The sequence below is a fragment of the Gadus chalcogrammus genome, chromosome 11 (genome assembly GCF_026213295.1).
Source record: "Gadus chalcogrammus isolate NIFS_2021 chromosome 11, NIFS_Gcha_1.0, whole genome shotgun sequence".
NCBI classification, from domain to species: Eukaryota; Metazoa; Chordata; class Actinopteri; order Gadiformes; family Gadidae; genus Gadus; species Gadus chalcogrammus.
In genome coordinates, this window is record NC_079422.1 from 27,730,114 (window position 1) to 27,748,671 (window position 18,558).

Below are 18,558 nucleotides of genomic sequence, written 5' to 3' on the forward strand. Positions count from 1 at the left end.
AGTAATGGTAATATATAATATATGATGATATAGCTGTAGTAATGGTAATATATAATATATGATGATATAGCTGTAGTAATATATAATATATGATGACATAGCTGTAGTAATGGTAATATATAATATATGATGATATAGCTGTAGTAATATATAATATATGATGACATAGCTGTAGTAATGGTAATATATAATATATGATGATATAGCTGTAGTAATGGTAATATATAATATATGATGATATAGCTGTAGTAATATATGATGACATAGCTGTAGTAATGGTAATATATAATATATGATGATATAGCTGTAGTAATATATAATATATGATGACATAGCTGTAGTAATGGTAATATATAATATATGATGATATAGCTGTAGTAATGGTAATATATAATATATGATGATATAGCTGTAGTAATATATAATATATGATGACATAGCTGTAGTAATGGTAATATATAATATATGATGATATAGCTGTAGTAATGGTAATATGCTGGCTGTGTTCCAGGCAGTGAGAGGAGCTTCTCCTCCACCCGGACTCCATCCAGGCCTGGTGGGAGGAGTCAGAGACTGTGAGAGCAGAATGCTAAGCACCGTCCCTCAAGCGCACTGGGGCTCCCAAACAAGCCCTCCTCCCTGGGCTCCTTCTGGAAGCTTCTCTCTGTCGACTTGCCATAATGAAAGAGGGAGAGAGAGAGAGAGAGAGAGAGAGAGAGAGAGAGAGAGAGAGGGAGAAGGAGAGGGGGAGAGAGAGAGAGAGAGAGAGAGAGAGAGGGAGAGGGAGATGGAGAGGGAGAGAGGGAGGGAGGGGGAGAGGGAGAGAGGGAGGGAGGGGGGGAGAGAGAGAGAGAGAGAGAGAGAGAGAGAGAGAGAGAGAGAGAGATGATTGATTGATTGATCGATTAATAGATAACAATTTGCAAAATGACGGCACACAATACCACATATAGTTGCTGTAGTGAGAGCGACCACTAGGAGAACCGATTATTGATTATTGGGTCAGATCCCAGGCGGTCTTCTCATGTTGACTAGAAGCGTTGTATATAACCTAGCCTAGTCGGTAACTGAAACCATCCCATCAAACTGTTTTACTACCAAGAAGTACGCCAATAAAGCTTGAATGGGACTGATTCAGGACCTTGTCATTTATACAAGAAGAGGCATATTATATATATATATATATATATATATATATATATATATATATATATATATATATATATATATATATATCTCAGTTTTAATACATTTTCATAAATCGTATTATCGTAATCGTTTGTATTGAGCATTACAGGTAATAAAACATTTAACTGCAGTTGTGTTGCTTTGATTAAGGAAAAATAACTCAGAAGATACAGGTTACTTACAAAATGTAACCTCTGGTAACATCAGTGAACATTGTTCACTCAAAATATTCAAACTTTGCACTTAAAATCCATTACATGTTTTTTTTTATCTCTGAAACATGAAATGTGGAGTTACCGTTTTTTCATGATTTAAGATAAACAAAAAAAGTGTTTCAATGGCACCTGGTGAAGGATGCGGCACTAAGCCACATGGACAGTCTTCATCATGTGAGAGGAGACATGGTGAGGCCACCTGCTGTTATGTTGGCCTTATATTGCGCCTCTTATCATGCTGGACCGTCTTATCATGCTGGATATGGGTAGACCAGTCTAGGACGCCAAGTCGTACCCTACGCCAGCTAGAAAAGGTACTACAACTCCCCCGGTAATGACACCAATACAGTAGGGACAGTAATGACAATACGGTACAGTAGGGCCGGTGATGCCCACTGCCTCCGTCCGTTGACTGGTCCCCATTGACTTTGAATGGGGACGGACGCGTAATGCATTGTGGATCCGTGCGCTGAAGGCTCCGTCAAAAAGTAGAAACATTTTCTTTTTCGGCAGCGACGGATCCGTCATCCAATCAAATCACGTATGCAAATTTCAGCAGTGTGACACTACTCGGGGGCACATTAGTGCCATAATTCACTAATGTGATAAAAGATGCATTCGGGCGTATTATATTATTCCACACTCGTAGATATTAACTGCGAGCGCGCAAATGATCTCTGCGCGCGCAAAACAGCCTCTCGCGTGCGCAAATTACCTCAGCGCGCGCAAAACCTCTCGCGAAAGATGTTTTTACGCTCTCGCTCGAATTTAATTTTGGCACTATGGGGGAGGGGACCAAGGCAGGGCGGGCTTTCCTATGATTGGCCGTTTCTGAAGCGCGATATTTGACAGCCCTCCTCAGCCCTCCTCTCATTCAATTCTGAATTGTACAGTAAATGGCTGAAACAATAGTTACGTATTGTAACTCCAGATACTATGAGCATAGGCGCAGCCTTTTAAGTGTCGGCCTCATTGTCCTTTAAATAGCTGAAGAAAAGCTGTTTATTGGGAGCAGAACGTCCGCCGGCGCCCGACTATATCTGCGAAATGCGGACGTCGCTGAGGCACGCCGCACGCGGACGTAATTGAGGCCCACGCTGTTGGTGGTCGGGGATTTCACATTTTTCAGTGCTACGGCTCACGCCTAGGGATAACCCAATAGCGATAGCCTTAAAAGGCTGCGCCTATACTCATAGAATCTAGAGTTACAATAAGTAACTATCGTTTCAGCCATTTACTGTACAATTCAGAATTGAATGAGAGGAGGGCTGAGGAGGGCTGTCAATCAAATATCGCGCTTCAGAAACGGCCAATCATAGGAAAGCCCGCCCTGTCTTGGTTCCCTCCCACATAGTGCCAAAATTAAATTCGAGCGAGGGCGTAAAAACATCTTTCGCGAGAGGTTTTGCGCGCGCTGAGGTAATTTGCGCGAGCGAGAGGCTGTTTTGCGCGCGCTGAGGTAATTTGCGCGCGCAAGAGATCATTTGCGCGCTCGCAGTTAATATCTACGCGTGTGGAATAATATAATACGCCCGAATGCATCTTTTATCACATTAGTGAATTATGGCACTAATATGTCGCCATACTTACGACTCTGAAACCTCCCCCATCCTTCAGCCACGCCTTCTGACGTCCTTTGACTGACGGTGCAGTGGGCACGAGGCTCTCCGGTATAGTAGGGGCGGTAATGACTCTCCGGTACAGTAGGGGCGGTAATGACGTTCAGTTACAGTAGGGCGCAGAGCTGCGCCTGCGCAATTTATGGTCCGCCTTTGTGATTTCCAAGACAGGGAAAAAAAACAGCTGGATGTCTGTTAGCTCCTCTGTCAGCTCCTCGGCTAACCCACCTGGCTAACCTCATCCTCCGCTCTCCTCAGGTAGGATTACTACCGTATACCTACTAGACTCAGACCGTAGCCTGGTGACTGGGACCTGGTTACTGTGGGTGAGACCCGAGCTGATGGAAACTGGTGTTTGAGCTGCTAACAGGCTACTGGAGAGCTAGCCGTCTTGTTGTCTCTCGGTTCAGCTGTAGAGTTTATATATCTAGGCTGTCGGCGGGTCCCCCAAAGGGAGACCCCCCCAAACCCGGGAGACCCCCCCCCCCAACGGGAGAGACAGTCACTAGTAGTGTTACTAGTAAGCCTGACTAGTAATTTTCTAGTCGTAGAACTATCTATTTACTAAGCAGAATCTAAAGCGACCTACAGTGAATACAGAGACAGGTCAGTAAGGAGCAGGTAGGGGTTAGACAGTACAGAGACAGGTCACTAAGGAGCAGGTAGGGGTTAGACAGTACAGAGACAGGTCATTAAGGAGCAGGTAGGGGTTAGACAGTACAGAGACAGGTCATTAAGGAGCAGGTAGGGGTTAGACAGTACAGAGACGGGTCATTAAGGAGCAGGTAGGGGTTAGACAGTACAGAGACAGGTCATTAAGGAGCAGGTAGGGGTTAGACAGTACAGAGACAGGTCATTAAGGAGCAGGTAGGGGTTAGACAGTACAGAGACAGGTCATTAGGGAGCAGGTAGGGGTTAGACAGTACAGAGACAGGTCATTAAGACACATGTAGGGGTTAGACAGGTCAATAAGGAGCAGGTAGGGGTTAGACAGTACAGAGACAGGTCATTAAGGAGCAGGTAGGGGTTAGACAGTACAGAGACAGGTCATTAAGGAGCAGGTAGGGGTTAGACAGTACAGAGACAGGTCAGTAAGGAGCAGGTAGGGGTTAGACAGTACAGAGACAGGTCATTAAGGAGCTGGTACGGGTTAGACAGTACAGAGACAGGTCATTAAGGAGTAGGTAGGGGTTAGACAGTACAGAGACAGGTCATTAGGGAGCAGGTAGGGGTTAGACAGTACAGACAGGTCATTAGGGACAGGTCATTAAGGAGCAGGTAGGGGTTAGACAGGTCATTAAGGAGCAGGTAGGGGTTAGACAGTACAGAGACAGGTCATTAAGGAGCAGGTAGGGGTTAGCCAGTACAGAGACAGGACGTTAAGGAGCAGGTAGGGGTTAGACAGTACAGAGACGGGTCATTAAGGAGCAGGTAGGGGGGTTCTTTCCGTGTGGTTTCCAGGTGTGTAGCAACCAATCACGTAATAACTGCCAATAACTTAATCATTATAATTTAATAAAGCCAATAACGTAATAACTTGCAAATAATGAAATAAAGTTGTTGAGCCAAGAATGTACTAACTTATTAAGTTATTTGCTGGTTATTTTGTTACTGGCCTTGTAAGAAAAAAAACATTTTTTCTTGAAGTTCTGCGTTGCAGTTTTCAGTATGGCATAATAATATAATTCATAAGTATTATATGTCTGCAGCTCCCCATTTCAATATTATCAAATCATACTGCTTTATTCACCAATAATCATAAACTGATTTAATGCATATATTTATCCACACATGCACAACCATGCAGTTCTTGAACTAAAGGAATCTAGAGCATAATCAGACAAACATTCAAGTTATGATTATTGGTGAATAAAGCAGTATGTTTATTTACATTATTGGCATTATTTTATTTAAACGATTACATTGTTGGCAGTTATTACGTTATTGGCCGTTATTATGTTATTGATTGCTACAAGGTGTTTCCAGGTAGATGTATAGTTGTGGTTTCCAGGTAGATGTATTGTTGGGTTCCAGGTGTTTCCAGGTAGATGTATTATTTGGTTCCAGGTAGGGCTGGGCGATATGGGCCAAAATGAATATCTCGATATTTTTTTACTATATCTCGATACACGATATATATCACGATATATTTTGAATCTCCTCTAGAGCACATCATAAATGCTCGATTCAACCATGTCTGGCATAATGTTACGTCAGTAATAATTCTAGTATTCCTGAAATATAAGTCTGCATATTGTTTAAACTCATTAGTGCTTTGTATTGGAACAATTTAGAACTTGCACATAAGAAAAGGAAAATCACAGCAAGTTAGATTTACCAACACAGCATTTATTCAAACCGTTAATTATTTATTAACTGTTAATAATAATTATTATATATACACTGCCAGACGACGGATCCAATGCTATTCTTTTTCAAAACCAAATCCTCAGTTTCCATCCTTTTTTCTCTCTCTCGCTGTTCTCACTCACCGGTCGGAGGTACACACACCTACAGCAGCGCGCCGTCCAGACTACGTCACACACGCGCGTCCATGAGAATCTCGCGGACTCGCAACGGGCGGGGGGAGTGAGTGTGTTTGTGCCATTGCATGTCTTTACCTTTTGTGGAAGAGGGAGAGACGTCGGACGCACAGAGCTTTTGGCCGTGATATACAATTATATTATATTATATACTATTATATATAGAGCTCCGGGAGTCGCAAACGGCAACAATCACTTTCTCCTCCATGCTGCAGTTCACCCCGGACTGCACTGCACTGAGTTTGACGGTTGAACGCTGATTGGCTGTTTACGTTACACATGTCTCTCAGTGACCACGCTGATTGGCTGTCATCACGAGAAATTAAAATACATTTCAACTTTGTCGCGCCACAAATCCTCGTGAACGCGCTCGCCTCTGCACAGCGAAAGTGTGGCGCGACAAATCAAAACTTGGTGCCGGTTTTCTCTCGCGAAGAATTCGCCCGATACGCGTCTACGTTCACTTTATATGGGATTTTGTCGCCCCGTCGCGTTTGGTGTGAACGCACAATGAGTATGCCGGCGGCGGCAAAAAGAAACAGATTACGTGCCAATTTGTATTCGATGTTCGCGACAGGGGCATTTTATACATCCCCTGGAGAACATCTCGCGATACATCGCATATATTCGATATATTCGCCCAGCCCTTCCAGGTGTTTCCAGGTAGATTTATTGTTGGGTTCCAGGTGTTTCCAGGTAGATGTGTTGTGATTTCCAGGTGTTCCAGGTAGAGCAGTGGTTGGCTGATGATGGTGTATCACGATGGAAGCTCCTGAATATCTGGACTTGGATGAGATCGACTTCTCTGACGATGCTGTGGTGAGTTCAGCTCCAGGGCCCCATGTGGGGAACACTCTGAGTGTATTAATAACTGATCAACAAATCACTCATTATCTGAACAGCTTCATGTAAACACAAGCTGTTCAAAGGACCTTCTACCCACACACAGTTTGCTTAGCGGTGTTCCAGAAGGCAACACGTGTTCTAGAACAACACCCACACTAGGGCTGGCTATCGTGGCCAATTTCCTAAATCGATTTGATTTCGATTCATACGGTTCTGAATCTATTCATTTCGATTCAATCTGCTAGTAAATAATGAAAATGGCTCAACTGTGTTGCAAAATACAAATGTACTTTATTTTTTTTATTTTCATCTTAACTAACAGGTTTTAAGTGCAAAGTTTTAAATTGGACGGTTAAATTTTGAGCTGTAAACAAAACTGTCGCAAATCTCAAGAGTGTAATTTTGGAATTAGAAAGGAATTGCCACATTCCATCACTGCAAATCGCATGAAGGCATTGTTTAATAAAGTGAAATAATAATATTAATAATGGCAACAAAAAAAAAAGAATAAAATCAATCTCATGCTCTATGAATCGATATTGCAACATTTAAATGAAGTCAATCCAAAATCGATTAAATCGTCTTCTTTACCCTGCCCTAACTCCGCCCACGTCCATCAGCTTCCTCGCTAGTTGAATTCTGCCACGGCGGGGCTGGTTTGACCTCACCCCAGCCTGTCTGAACGGACTGCTCTCTCTTCTGCTCCCAGTATTCTGTTCCGTCCGCCAAGAACATTCCAGAGTTGTCCCGGAGATCTGATGTCCTTGGAGAGGAGAGAGCAGGTAACCCCCCCTCCTGGTAAACCCCCCCCCCCCCCTCCTGGTAAACACCTCCCCCCCCCCCTCCAGGTAAACACCTCCCCCCTCCTGGTAAACACCCCCCCCCCCCCCCCCTCCAGGTAAACACCTCCCCCCTCCTGGTAACCCCCCCCCCCCCCCCCCACCTCCAGGTAAACACCTCCCCCCCCCCCCCTCCTGGTAAACACCTCCCCCCCCCCCCTCCTGGTAAACCCCCCCCCCCCCTCCTTGCTAAACACCTCCCCCCCCCCCCCTCCTGGTAAACCCCCCCCCCCCCCTCCTGGTAAACACCTCCCCCCCCCCTCCTGGTAAACACCTCCCCCCCCCCCCCTCCTGGTAACCCCCCCCCCCCCCCCCCCCTCCTGTAAACACCTCCCCCCCCCTCCTGGTAACCCCCCCCCCCCCCCCCCTCCTGGTAACCCCCCCCCCCCCCCCCCTCCTGTAAACACCTCCCCCCCCCCTCCTGGTAAACCCCCCCCCCCCTCCTGGTAAACACCTCCCCCCCCCCCCTCCTGGTAAACACCCCCCCCACCCCTCCTGGTAACCCCCCCCCCCCTCCTGGTAAACACCTCCCCCCCCCCGCTCCTGGTAAACACCTCCCCCCCCCCCTCCTGTAAACACCTCCCCCCCCCCTCCTGGTAAACCCCCCCCCCCCCCCCCTCCTGGTAAACCCCCCCCCCCTCCTGGTAAACACCTCCCCCCCTCCTGGTAAACACCTCCCCCCCCCCCGCTCCTGGTAAACACCTCCTGCTCCTAGATTTTGTTAAGATAACCTAGATGAGGCTAAACTAACCTAGATGAAGCTAAGATAACCTTGATGATGCTAAACTAGCCTGGAGGATGCTAAACTAACCTGGATGATGCTAAGCTAATCTTGATGATGCTAAGCTAGTCTGGAGGATGCTAAGCTAACCTGGAGGATGCTAAACTAGCTTGGATGATGCTAAGATAACATGGATGATGATAAGCTAACATGGATGATGCTAAACTAACCTGGAGGATGCTAAGCTAACCTTGATGATGCTAAGCTAACCTAGATGATGCTAAAATAACCTGGATGATGCTAAACTAGCCTGGAGGCTGCTAAGCTAACCTGGATGAGCCCCTCTGCCCCACAGCGCCCCCCGGCACCTGGAGCCGCTCGGGGCCGTCCAATGGCGTGGGAGGGGGGGTAAAACCTGCAGGCCTCTCTGAGGTCCACAGCAAGTTCAGACCGGTGAAGAGGGTCTCCCCCCTGAAGCACCAGCCGGAGGACCCCCACAGCGACTCCGAGGGGAAGGCCCCCGGGAACGGCGAGGCCCCCGGGAACACTGGGGCCCCCGGCAGTCCCGGGGGGGCCCCGGGGGAAACCAAGGAGGAGCCGGACAAGCCGGGCCACGCCCCCTCCTCGGAGGGTCCGGGCGGGCGGGGTGCAGAGGCCCCGCCCCTGGGCGCCGCCCTGCTGGGGGAGCTGGAGCACTACGACCTGGACATGGACGAGATCCTGGACGTCCCGTACCTGAAGAGCAGCCAGCAGGCCTCCACACTGCCCCGGCCCCCCGCCCCGCGGGCCCCCCCGCCCTCCGGCCTGGGGGGCACACTGGACCGTAAGCACGGGGCCCGGCGGCCGGGGGCCGGCCTGCACCACGAGGCCCTCAGCCTGGCCGGCTACAACCAGGTGTGTGTGTGCAACTAATCACCTTTTGATCACGATTTAGGTAAATGTTTAGGATCAAGTTGAAACAATTTTTCATTATTTTCTTTTTTTCTTTTATTCATTTAAGGAACATCATATTTGTACCGTATTCTTGATTTGAGCGTTATGTGTTTTTTTGGAGAGAAATGCTGTATAAAGGCATCATGTTTTCAAACTCTGTGTGTGTGTGTGTGTGTGTGTGTGTGTGTGTGTGTGTGTGTGTGTGTGTGTGTGTGTGTGTGTGTGTGTGTGTGTGTGTGTGTGTGTGTGTGTGTGTGTGTGTGTGTGTGTGTGTGTGTGTGTGTGTGTGTGTTGATTTTACCGTATGTGTGTGCAGTACTCCATGTCTCCAGTCAAGTGGTCCGACCTGAAGAAGTCCAAGTCCATGGATCCAGACCACCTCCAGGTCCATGGGCTGTCCGCAGCCTCCACGGCCCAAAGAGAGCTCTCCTCTGCCGGGCTGCTCAGCTGCTCCGCCTCCCTGTCTTCCTTCTCCGACTCAGGTCAGTCCACACACTGGGTTAGGGTGAGGGTTAGGGTCAGACCCCCGGGTTAGGGGTCAGGGTTAGGGTTAGGGTTAGGGTCAGGGTCAGGGGTCAGGGTTACCCTGACCCTAACCCTGACCCTAGCCCTTTACACCCGTCATGCTGTGCTCATGTCTCCCCTTCCCTCCCCCAGACAAGCTGCTCTCAGCCAGAGTGTACCCAGAGACCGGCCTCAAGGTGGGGCTGGACCCCCCCTGCAGCGCTGGGCTCCTGTTCCCCCCCGCCGGGAGCTCTGCTGCCAGGCCCTGGGCCCCCACTGGGGGGGCCACGGCCAGAGGAGGGGGGGGGGAGGTGGACGAGGAGACCAAGAAGAACCAGAACATCATCAACATCATCCGAGAGGGACAGATCTCCCTGCTGGTGAGAAGGACATCATCACCGAGACATGACCTCACCAGAGGCCCCATGACCTCACCAGAGCCCCATGACCTCACCAGAGCCCCATGACCTCACCAGAGGCCCCATGACCTCAGCAGAGCCCCATGACCTCACCAGAGGCCCCATGACCTCACCAGAGCCCCATGACCTCACCAGAGCCCCATGACCTCACCAGAGCCCCATGACCTCACCAGAGCCCCATGACCTCACCAGAGCCCCATGACCTCACCAGAGGCCCCATGACCTCACCAGAGCCCCATGACCTCACCAGAGCCCCATGACCTCACCAGAGGCCCCATGACCTCACCAGAGCCCCATGACCTCACCAGAGGCCCCATGACCTCACCAGAGCCCTATGACCTCACCAGAGGCCCCATGACCTCACCAGAGCCCCATGACCTCACCAGAGGCCCCATGACCTCACCAGAGCCCCATGACCTCACCAGAGCCCCATGACCTCACCAGAGGCCCCATGACCTCACCAGAGCCCCCATGACCTCACCAGAGGCCCCATGACCTCACCAGAGCCCCATGACCTCATCACCAGAGGCCCCATGACCTCACCAGAGCCCCATGACCTCATCACCAGAGGCCCCATGACCTCACCACCAGAGCCCCATGACCTCACCACCAGAGGCATCATGACCTCACCACCAGAGCCCCATGACCTCACCACCAGAGGCCCCATGACCTCACCAGAGCCCCATGACCTCACCAGAGGCATCATGACCTCACCACCAGAGCCCCATGACCTCATCACCAGAGGCCCCATGACCTCACCAGAGCCCCATGACCTCACCACCAGAGGCCCCATGACCTCAGAGGCATCATGACCTCACCAGAGCCCCATGACCTCACCAGAGGCATCATGACCTCACCAGAGGCATCATGACCTCACCAGAGGCATCATGACCTCACCAGAGCCCCATGACCTCACCAGAGGCATCATGACCTCACCAGAGCCCCATGACCTCACCAGAGGCATCATGACCTCACCAGAGGCATCATGACCTCACCAGAGCCCCATGACCTCACCAGAGGCATCATGACCTCACCAGAGAGTAGGGAAGTTATATTCACCGATGAATCCAAGATGTCATCGTCATTCACCATTAAATCAGTTGAGACGTTTCAGATATTTCTAGTAATTAGTGTCTTTCTCTCACCCTGTCGTCCTGTTGAACTAACGGTGAAGCCGTGTGTGGAGGGTGGAGGGTGGAGGGTGGAGAGTGGAGGGTGGAGGGTGGAGGCAGGGTGGAGAGTGGATAGTGGAGGGTGGAGGGTGGAGGGTGGAGGGTGGCGGGTGGAGGGTGGAGAGTGGAGGGTGGAGAGTGGAGGGTGGAGGGTGGAGAGTGGAGGGTGGAGGGTGGAGGGTGGAGAGTGGAGAGTGGAGGGTGGAGAGTGGAGGGTGGAGGGTGGAGGGTGGAGGGTGGAGAGTGGAGGGTGGAGGGTGGAGAGTGGAGGGTGGAGGGTGGAGGGTGGAGGGTGGAGAGTGGAGGGTGGAGAGTGGAGTGTGGAGAGTGGAGGGGGGAGGGTGGAGTGGAGGGTGGAGAGTGGAGGGTGGAGAGTGGAGTGTGGAGGGTGGAGGGTGGAGAGTGGAGGGTGGAGAGTGGAGGGTGGAGTGTGGAGGGGGGTGTGGGGTGTGGAGGGTGGAGGGGGGTGTGGAGGGTGGAGGGGGGTGTGGGGTGTGGAGGGTGGAGGGTGGAGGGGGGTGTGGAGGGTGGAGAGTGGAGTGTGGAGGGTGGAGGTGGGTGTGGAGGGTGGAGAGTGGAGGGTGGAGGGTGGAGGGGAGGGTGGAGGGGGGTGTGGAGGGTGGAGAGTGGAGGGTGGAGGGTGGAGTGGAGGGTGGAGGGGGTGTGGAGGGTGGAGGGGGGTGTGGATCAGTCTTAATCTGGGGATTCTGAAGAGAAATGTCATTAGTTCGAGCCCCACTGCTGAGTCAGTACTGAGTCAAAATAATATGTATGAAATACGAATTGGATTATAGAGAACATTTGAGAGTTCTTGTGACCACTCCTCCCCCCTCTTCCTCTCCTCCCCCTCTTCCTCTCCTCCCCCCCCAGCCCCACCTTGCGGCTGATAACCTGGAGTTGATCCTGGACGAGGAGGGCAACAACCTGCTGCACCTGTCGGCGGCCCAGGGCCACACAGACTGCCTGCAGCACCTCACCTCGCTGATGGGGGAGGACGGCCTCAACGACCGCAATGCCCAGCAGCTCACCCCGGCAGGCCTGGGGGTGAAGGTACCTCCACAGTCTAACGCCATGCATCACTCCTCCACCACCACGCCCTCGGGTCAGCGTCACTGGGGCTGGGCTAACTGCCTGACTGTTGTGACAATAATATGCTCTCATTCTGCCTCTGGAATCCGGACCTTAATCAGTGGTGAATAAAAATGCATACAGAATCAATGACTAAATATGACCCACGGTGCTCCAGTCAGGAGGCTCTAAGGTCCTCCAGGAGGCTCTAAGGTCCTCCAGGAGGCTCTAAGGTGCTCTAGGAGGCTCTAAGGTTCTCCAGGAGGCTCTACGGTGCTCCAGGAGGCTCTAAGGTGCTTCAGTCAGGAGGCTCTAAGGTGCTCCAGGAGGCTCTAAGGTGCTCTAAGGAGGCTCTATGGTTCTCTATGGAGGCTCTAAGGTGCTCTAAGGTGCTCCAGGAGGCTCTAAGGTGCTCTAAGGAGGCTCTATGGTGCTCTATGGAGGCTCTAAGGTGCTCCAGTCAGGAGGCTCTAAGGTGCTCCAGGAGGCTCTAAGGTGCTCCAGTCAGGAGGCTCTAAGGTGCTCCAGGAGGCTCTAAGGTGCTCCAGTCAGGAGGCTCTAAGGTGCTCCAGTCAGGAGGCTCTAAGGTGCTCCAGTCAGGAGGCTCTAAGGTGCTCCAGTCAGGAGGCTCTAAGGTGCTCCAGTCAGGAGGCTCTAAGGTGCTCCAATCAGGAGGCTCTAAGGTGCTCCAGTCAGGAGGCTCTAAGGTGCTCCAGTCAGGAGGCTCTAAGGTGCTCCAGGAGGCTCTAAGGTGCTCCAGGAGGCTCTACGGTGCTCCAGTCAGGAGGCTCTAAGGTTCTCCAGGAGGCTCTAAGATGCTCCAGGAGGTTCTAAGGTGCTCCAGTCAGGAGGATCTAATGTGCTCCAGTCAGGAGGCTCTAAGGTGCTCCAGTCAGGAGGCTCTAAGGTGCTCCAGTCAGGGGGCTCTAAGGTTCTCCAGGAGGCTCTAAGGGGCTCCAGTCAGGGGGCTCTAAGGTTCTCCAGGAGGCTCTAAGGTGCTCCAGTCAGGAGGCTCTAAGGTGCTCCAGGAGGCTCTAAGGTGCTCCAGTCAGGAGGCTCTAAGGTGCTCCAGGAGGCTCTAAGGTCATCCAGGAGGCTCTAAGGTGCTCCAGGAGGCTCTAAGGTACTCCAGTCAGGAGAAGTCCAGGACATTAACACACAGATGTACTCAGTTCTCGGTCCCTTGGTTTGGTGACCGTCTGAACCGTCTGTCGTTGTTTCGACAAAGGTTGTGCTGCCCTCTGCAGGGACATCATGTAACGTGTGTGTGTGTGTGTGTGTGTGTGTGTGTGTGTGTGTGTGTGTGTGTGTGTGTGTGTGTGTGTGTGTGTGTGTGTGTGTGTGTGTGTGTGTGTGTGTGTGTGTGTGTGTGTGTGTGTGTGTAGCATGGCCACCTGGAGTGTGTGAGATGGATGGTGAGTGAGACGGAGGCGATAGCTGAGCTGAGCTGCAGTCGGGACCACCCCAGCCTGATCCACTACGCCGCCCGCCACGGACAGGTCTCTATCACGCCGGCCTTACCGTACACATGGCCACAGGTTAGACTGCGCCATGTACCTGAAGGTGTTGTGTGTGTGCTACAGGAAAAGGTGTTGCTATGGTTACTGCAGTTCATGCAGGAGCAGGCCATCTCTCTGGACGAGGTCGACCAGCAGGGGAACACTGCGGTCCACATAGCGGCCCAGCACGGACACCTCACCTGCCTCCAGGTACGCACTCCCACACAGAGACACAGCCCAGGCTCCAGGTGAGGCTCCAGGTGAGGCTCCAGGTGAGGCTCCAGGTGAGGCTCCAGGTGAGGCTCCAGGTGAGGCTCCCGGTGAGGCTCCAGGTGAGGCTCCCGGTGAGGCTCCAGGTGAGGCTCCAGGTGAGGCTCCAGGTGAGGCTCCAGGTGAGGCTCCAGGTGGCTAACGGTGATGTCTCTCCAGACGCTTGTGGAGTACGGCTCCAACGTGACGGTGCTGAACCTGCAGGGGGAGCGGCCCTCCCAGTGCGCCGAACGACAGGGACACACCACCTGCGCACGTTACCTGGTCGTCGTGGAAACCTGCATGTCCTTGGCCTCCCAGGTGGTCAAACTCACGAAGCAGCTTAATGAGTGAGTCGCCAATCAACCAATTACTAGAACCAGCCATTAATCACTTCTGACAATGTATTCTAGAAACCTTTATACGGGGTGACGGTGTATTCTACAGGCCTGTTTACGGGGTGACGGTGTATTCTACAGGCCTGTTTACGGGGTGACGGTGTATTCTACAGGCCTGTTTACGGGGTGACGGTGTATTCTACAGGCCTGTTTACGGGGTGACGGTGTATTCTACAGGCCTGTTTACGGGGTGACGGTGTATTCTACAGGCCTGTTTACGGGGTGACGGTGTATTCTACAGGCCTGTTTACGGGGTGACGGTGTATTCTACAGGCCTGTTTACGGGGTGACGGTGTATTCTACAGGCCTGTTTACGGGGTGACGGTGTATTCTACAGGCCTGTTTACGGGGTGACGGTGTATTCTACAGTCCTGTTTACGGGGTGACGGTGTATTCTACAGGCCTGTTTACGGGGTGACGGTGTATTCTACAGGCCTGTTTACGGGGTGACGGTGTATTCTACAGGCCTGTTTACGGGGTGACGGTGTATTCTACAGGCCTGTTTACGGGGTGACGGTGTATTCTACAGGCCTGTTTACGGGGTGACGGTGTATTCTACAGGCCTGTTTACAGGGTGACGGTGTATTCTACAGGCCTGTTTACGGGGTGACGGTGTATTCTACAGGCCTGTTTACGGGGTGACGGTGTATTCTGTGTGTTGTGTCACAGACAGGCCTCAGAGCGATTGGCGCTACAGAACCAAATGCAGAGAATACTAGATCCAAACACATCGTCTCCAAGGTAACCAGATCTCCTAAGCAACCCCACATCTCCTAGGTAACCACATCTCCTAGATCACAGCACATTCCCTTGGTAACCACATCTCCTAGGTTACCACATCTCCTAGGTAACCACGTCTCCTTGGTAACCACATCTCCTAGGTAACCTCATCTCCAAGCTAACCACATTTGGCTGCAACTAACGATTATTTTAATAATCGATTAATCTGTCGATTATTTATATATAAGGGATGTCCATGGTTAACCGGTCAAACCTATTGATACCATTTTTGAGACTCCTTGAAATAGAACTTGTAATATTGCTTTAATGGCTGATAAGATGATGATAGTTCAAGATATGACATTAAAGGTCATAATTCTATCTTTACTATCTATTTTATATTACTGGGAAAACAAGTTTTCACCAAAATCTCAATTATTATTATTTTTTTTCTGTCGCATTTGAACGCATCAATCATATTACTGAGCCGACCTGAACGCATCAGATTTGACACTGTTTGTGACCATTGGTCAGTTTTTTTTTTTAAGCTAACTAGCTCTATATCCTGCCGATTTTAACATGGATTCAAAAACTGCATTACTATTTTTAACTGACGGGACTTTCTACACCGTCCGGTTGTGTGATTACTACCGTTGCTAGTTTTCGGTTGGACTAGACGGATACTGAGTTGAAGGAGTTTTTTTAACCCAAAGACAGTGAAGGTACAACACTTTTATGTAGGCCTACAGTCCAGTTTTAAGATATGACCAAAATACAAGCTGTGGTCGCTCTCACTAGGCCATCTGGCCGTGGCCGTTTTCCCACCTAACCGTGCTCAAATCTGCCAGTGTGGTCAGTCTGGCCAGGCCAGGCCAATTTGGCCACTTGGGAGAGATGTGCTGCTACGGTACGGGCCGCTATGGTACAGATGCTAATGAGCCGACACGCGCACACGCACGGCTACGCAAGCTGAGCTGGATGACGTATAGTCCATGCGACGACCACGGACATAATAAAGGCGACGAGCCTTCTTTCCCATTAAACGGTAAACATGGCGTCAAGCAGTTCAACTGTTGGTGTGTTCTCTGTGTTGTTGTCCATTGTTGTTAAAACTCTGACTGGCGGCAGACTTTATTATGGTCCATGCAGCGGACGCTTGGTGATGATGTGTTACGACGTGATGACGTATGTACAAGAGCCTACCGTGGCCAGGCCACAGTTGCGACGGCCAACGGCCACGGCCAGATGACCTAGTGTGAGTGCACCCTAAAGCTCGCTGTGGGCGTGCATGAACCGTGAACCATCCTGTCGGCGGCTGGCTGTAAACAGTGCTGCGCCTATGAGTAACTTATTAATCGCGCGACACAACGAATCGACGACCAAATTCGTTGCCAACGCATTTAGTAATCGATTTTTATCTATTTTTATTGATTCGTTGTTGCAGCCCTAAACCATATCTCCTTGATAACCACGTATCCTAGGTAACCACATCCTCTAGGTAACCACATCTCCTAGGTAACCACATCTCCTAGGTAACCACATCTCCTAGGTAACCACATCGCCTAGGTTACCACATCTCCTAGGTAACCACGTCTCCTTGGTAGCCACATCCCCTAGATCACAGCACATCTCCTTGGTAACCACATCTCCTAGGTAACAATACAACAACGCACCCCATAACTAACCAAAACGTTTCTCTCCCTCTGTGGACTACAGTTCCCATCAGCCCTCGCTGGGGGCGTGGCCTGAGATGACCCTGACGGCGGAGGGGACTCCAGAGGAAGGTCATTGGGTGGTGCGCCAGGGGGGTGTGGCTCCCGCCTCGGTGCTAGGACTCCTGGGAAAGGAGCCTCCAGTGGAGAGGAGGGAGCTGAAGCTGGCCCGCCTCAAGCAGCTGATGCAGCGCTCGCTCTCCGAGTCCGACTCGGACGGGTACCCCCCGGAGGAGGGCCGGGCCCCCCGCCACCTGCCGATGGCGGAAGGGGACCCCGGGCGGCGGGCCCCTGGCCCCTCCCCCCCGGAGGCCGACCCGGACCAGAAGGCCACCAGCCCCAAGAGCGCTCTGAAGTCGCCGTCCTCGCGCCGCAAGCCCCCCCACAGCCTGAAGCTCCGGGTCACCTTCCACGAGAGCCCCGCCCCCCAGGAGCCAGGGGCCGCCAAGGTGCATCATGGGAAAGAGAGGACTCCTACGGGCGGGTCGGAGGGCAAGCGGCCGTTCGGAGCCTTCAGGTCCATCATGGAGACTCTGAGCGGGAACATCAACAACCACAACAACAACAGCTCTAGCCAATCAGGAGCTAGACACTCCACTTCCTGTCCAGGCTCACCGGGCAGGAAGTCTGAGATCAAAGCCGGTCCCTCTGGAGGAGGCAAGGCTAAGACGAAAACCAGCAACGTTTGACCTTTAACCTCCCTGCTGGACTCTCTCTCGCTCGCTCACCCTGAAGACCAGACCCTGAAGACCAGACCCTGAAGACCAGACCCTGAAGACCAGACCCTGAAGACCAGACCCTGAAGACCAGACCCTGAGGACCAGACCCTGAGGACCAGGACCAGGACCAGACCCTGAAGACCAGACCAGACCCTGAAGACCAGACCAGACCCTGAAGACCAGGACCAGACCCTGAAGACCAGACCCTGAAGACCAGACCCTGAAGACCAGACCCTTAAGACCAGACCCTTAAGACCAGACCCTGAAGACCAGACCCTGAAGACCAGACCCTGAAGACCAGACCCTGAAGACCAGACCAGACCCTGAAGACCAGACCCTGAAGACCAGACCCTGAAGACCAGACCCTGAAGACCAGACCCTGAGGACCAGGACCAGACCCTGAGGACTAGGACCAGACCCTGAGGACCAGGACCAGACCCTGAGGACCGGACCAGACCCTGAAGACCAGGACCAGACCCTGAAGACCAGACCCTGAAGAGCAGACCAGACCCTGAAGACCAGGACCCTGAAGACAAGGACCCTGAAGACCAGACCCTGAAGACCAGACCCTGAAGACCAGACCCTGAAGACCAGACCCTGAGGACCAGACCCTGAGGACCAGACCAAACCCTGAGGACCAAGACCAGACCCTGAGGACCAGACCCTGAGGACCAGACCCTGAGGACCAGGACCAGACCCTGAGGACCAGGACCAGACCCTGAGGACCAGACCCTGAGGACCAGGATCAGACCATGAAGACCAGACCCTGAGGACCAGTCCCTGAGTACCAGACCCCGAGGACCAGGACCAGACCCTGAGGACCAGACCCTGAGGACCAGACCCCGAGGACCAGGACCAGACCCTGAGGACCAGGACCAGACCCTGAGGACCAGACCCTGAGGACCAGACCCTGAGGACCAGACCCTGAGGACCAGACCCTGAGGACCAGACCCCGAGGACCAGGACCAGACCCTGAGGACCAGACCCTGAGGACCAGACCCCGAGGACCAGGACCAGACCCTGAGGACCAGACCCTGAGGACCAGACCCCGAGGACCAGGACCAGACCCTGAGGACCAGGACCAGACCCTGAGGACCCGGACCAGGACCAGGGTCTGAAGAGGACCTCCTCTTTGGTTGAATCAACCTCTCTCCACTGCAGTATTTTGATGAACACTTTTAACTTGTATTTACT

At 52.1% G+C, this 18,558-nt stretch overlaps 1 protein-coding gene across 1 annotated transcript; it reads left to right on the forward strand.

Annotated features, from left to right (window-relative positions):
* The first annotated feature begins 3,160 nt into the window (after positions 1-3,160).
* Positions 3,161-17,664, forward strand: sncaip (synuclein, alpha interacting protein). Its single transcript, XM_056602957.1, has 12 exons — positions 3,161-3,280; positions 6,284-6,384; positions 7,121-7,193; positions 8,327-8,865; positions 9,221-9,386; positions 9,562-9,788; positions 11,870-12,049; positions 13,453-13,566; positions 13,651-13,776; positions 13,996-14,165; positions 14,883-14,954; positions 16,650-17,664. Exons 2-12 carry the CDS (start codon positions 6,328-6,330, stop codon positions 17,332-17,334), a joined length of 2,409 nt encoding a protein of 802 aa, XP_056458932.1. The 5' UTR covers positions 3,161-3,280; positions 6,284-6,327; the 3' UTR covers positions 17,335-17,664.
* Positions 17,665-18,558: the final 894 nt, after the last annotated feature.

Coding starts and splice junctions, on each gene's coding strand:
- sncaip (XM_056602957.1), top strand. CDS start 6,328: ATGGAAGCTCCTGAATATCTGGACTTGGATGAGATCGACTTCTCTGAC. Junction 9,387..9,561: donor GTCTTCCTTCTCCGACTCAG/GTCAGTCCACAC, acceptor TCCCTCCCCCAG/ACAAGCTGCTCTCAGCCAGA. Junction 12,050..13,452: donor CGGCAGGCCTGGGGGTGAAG/GTACCTCCACAG, acceptor GTGTGTGTGTAG/CATGGCCACCTGGAGTGTGT.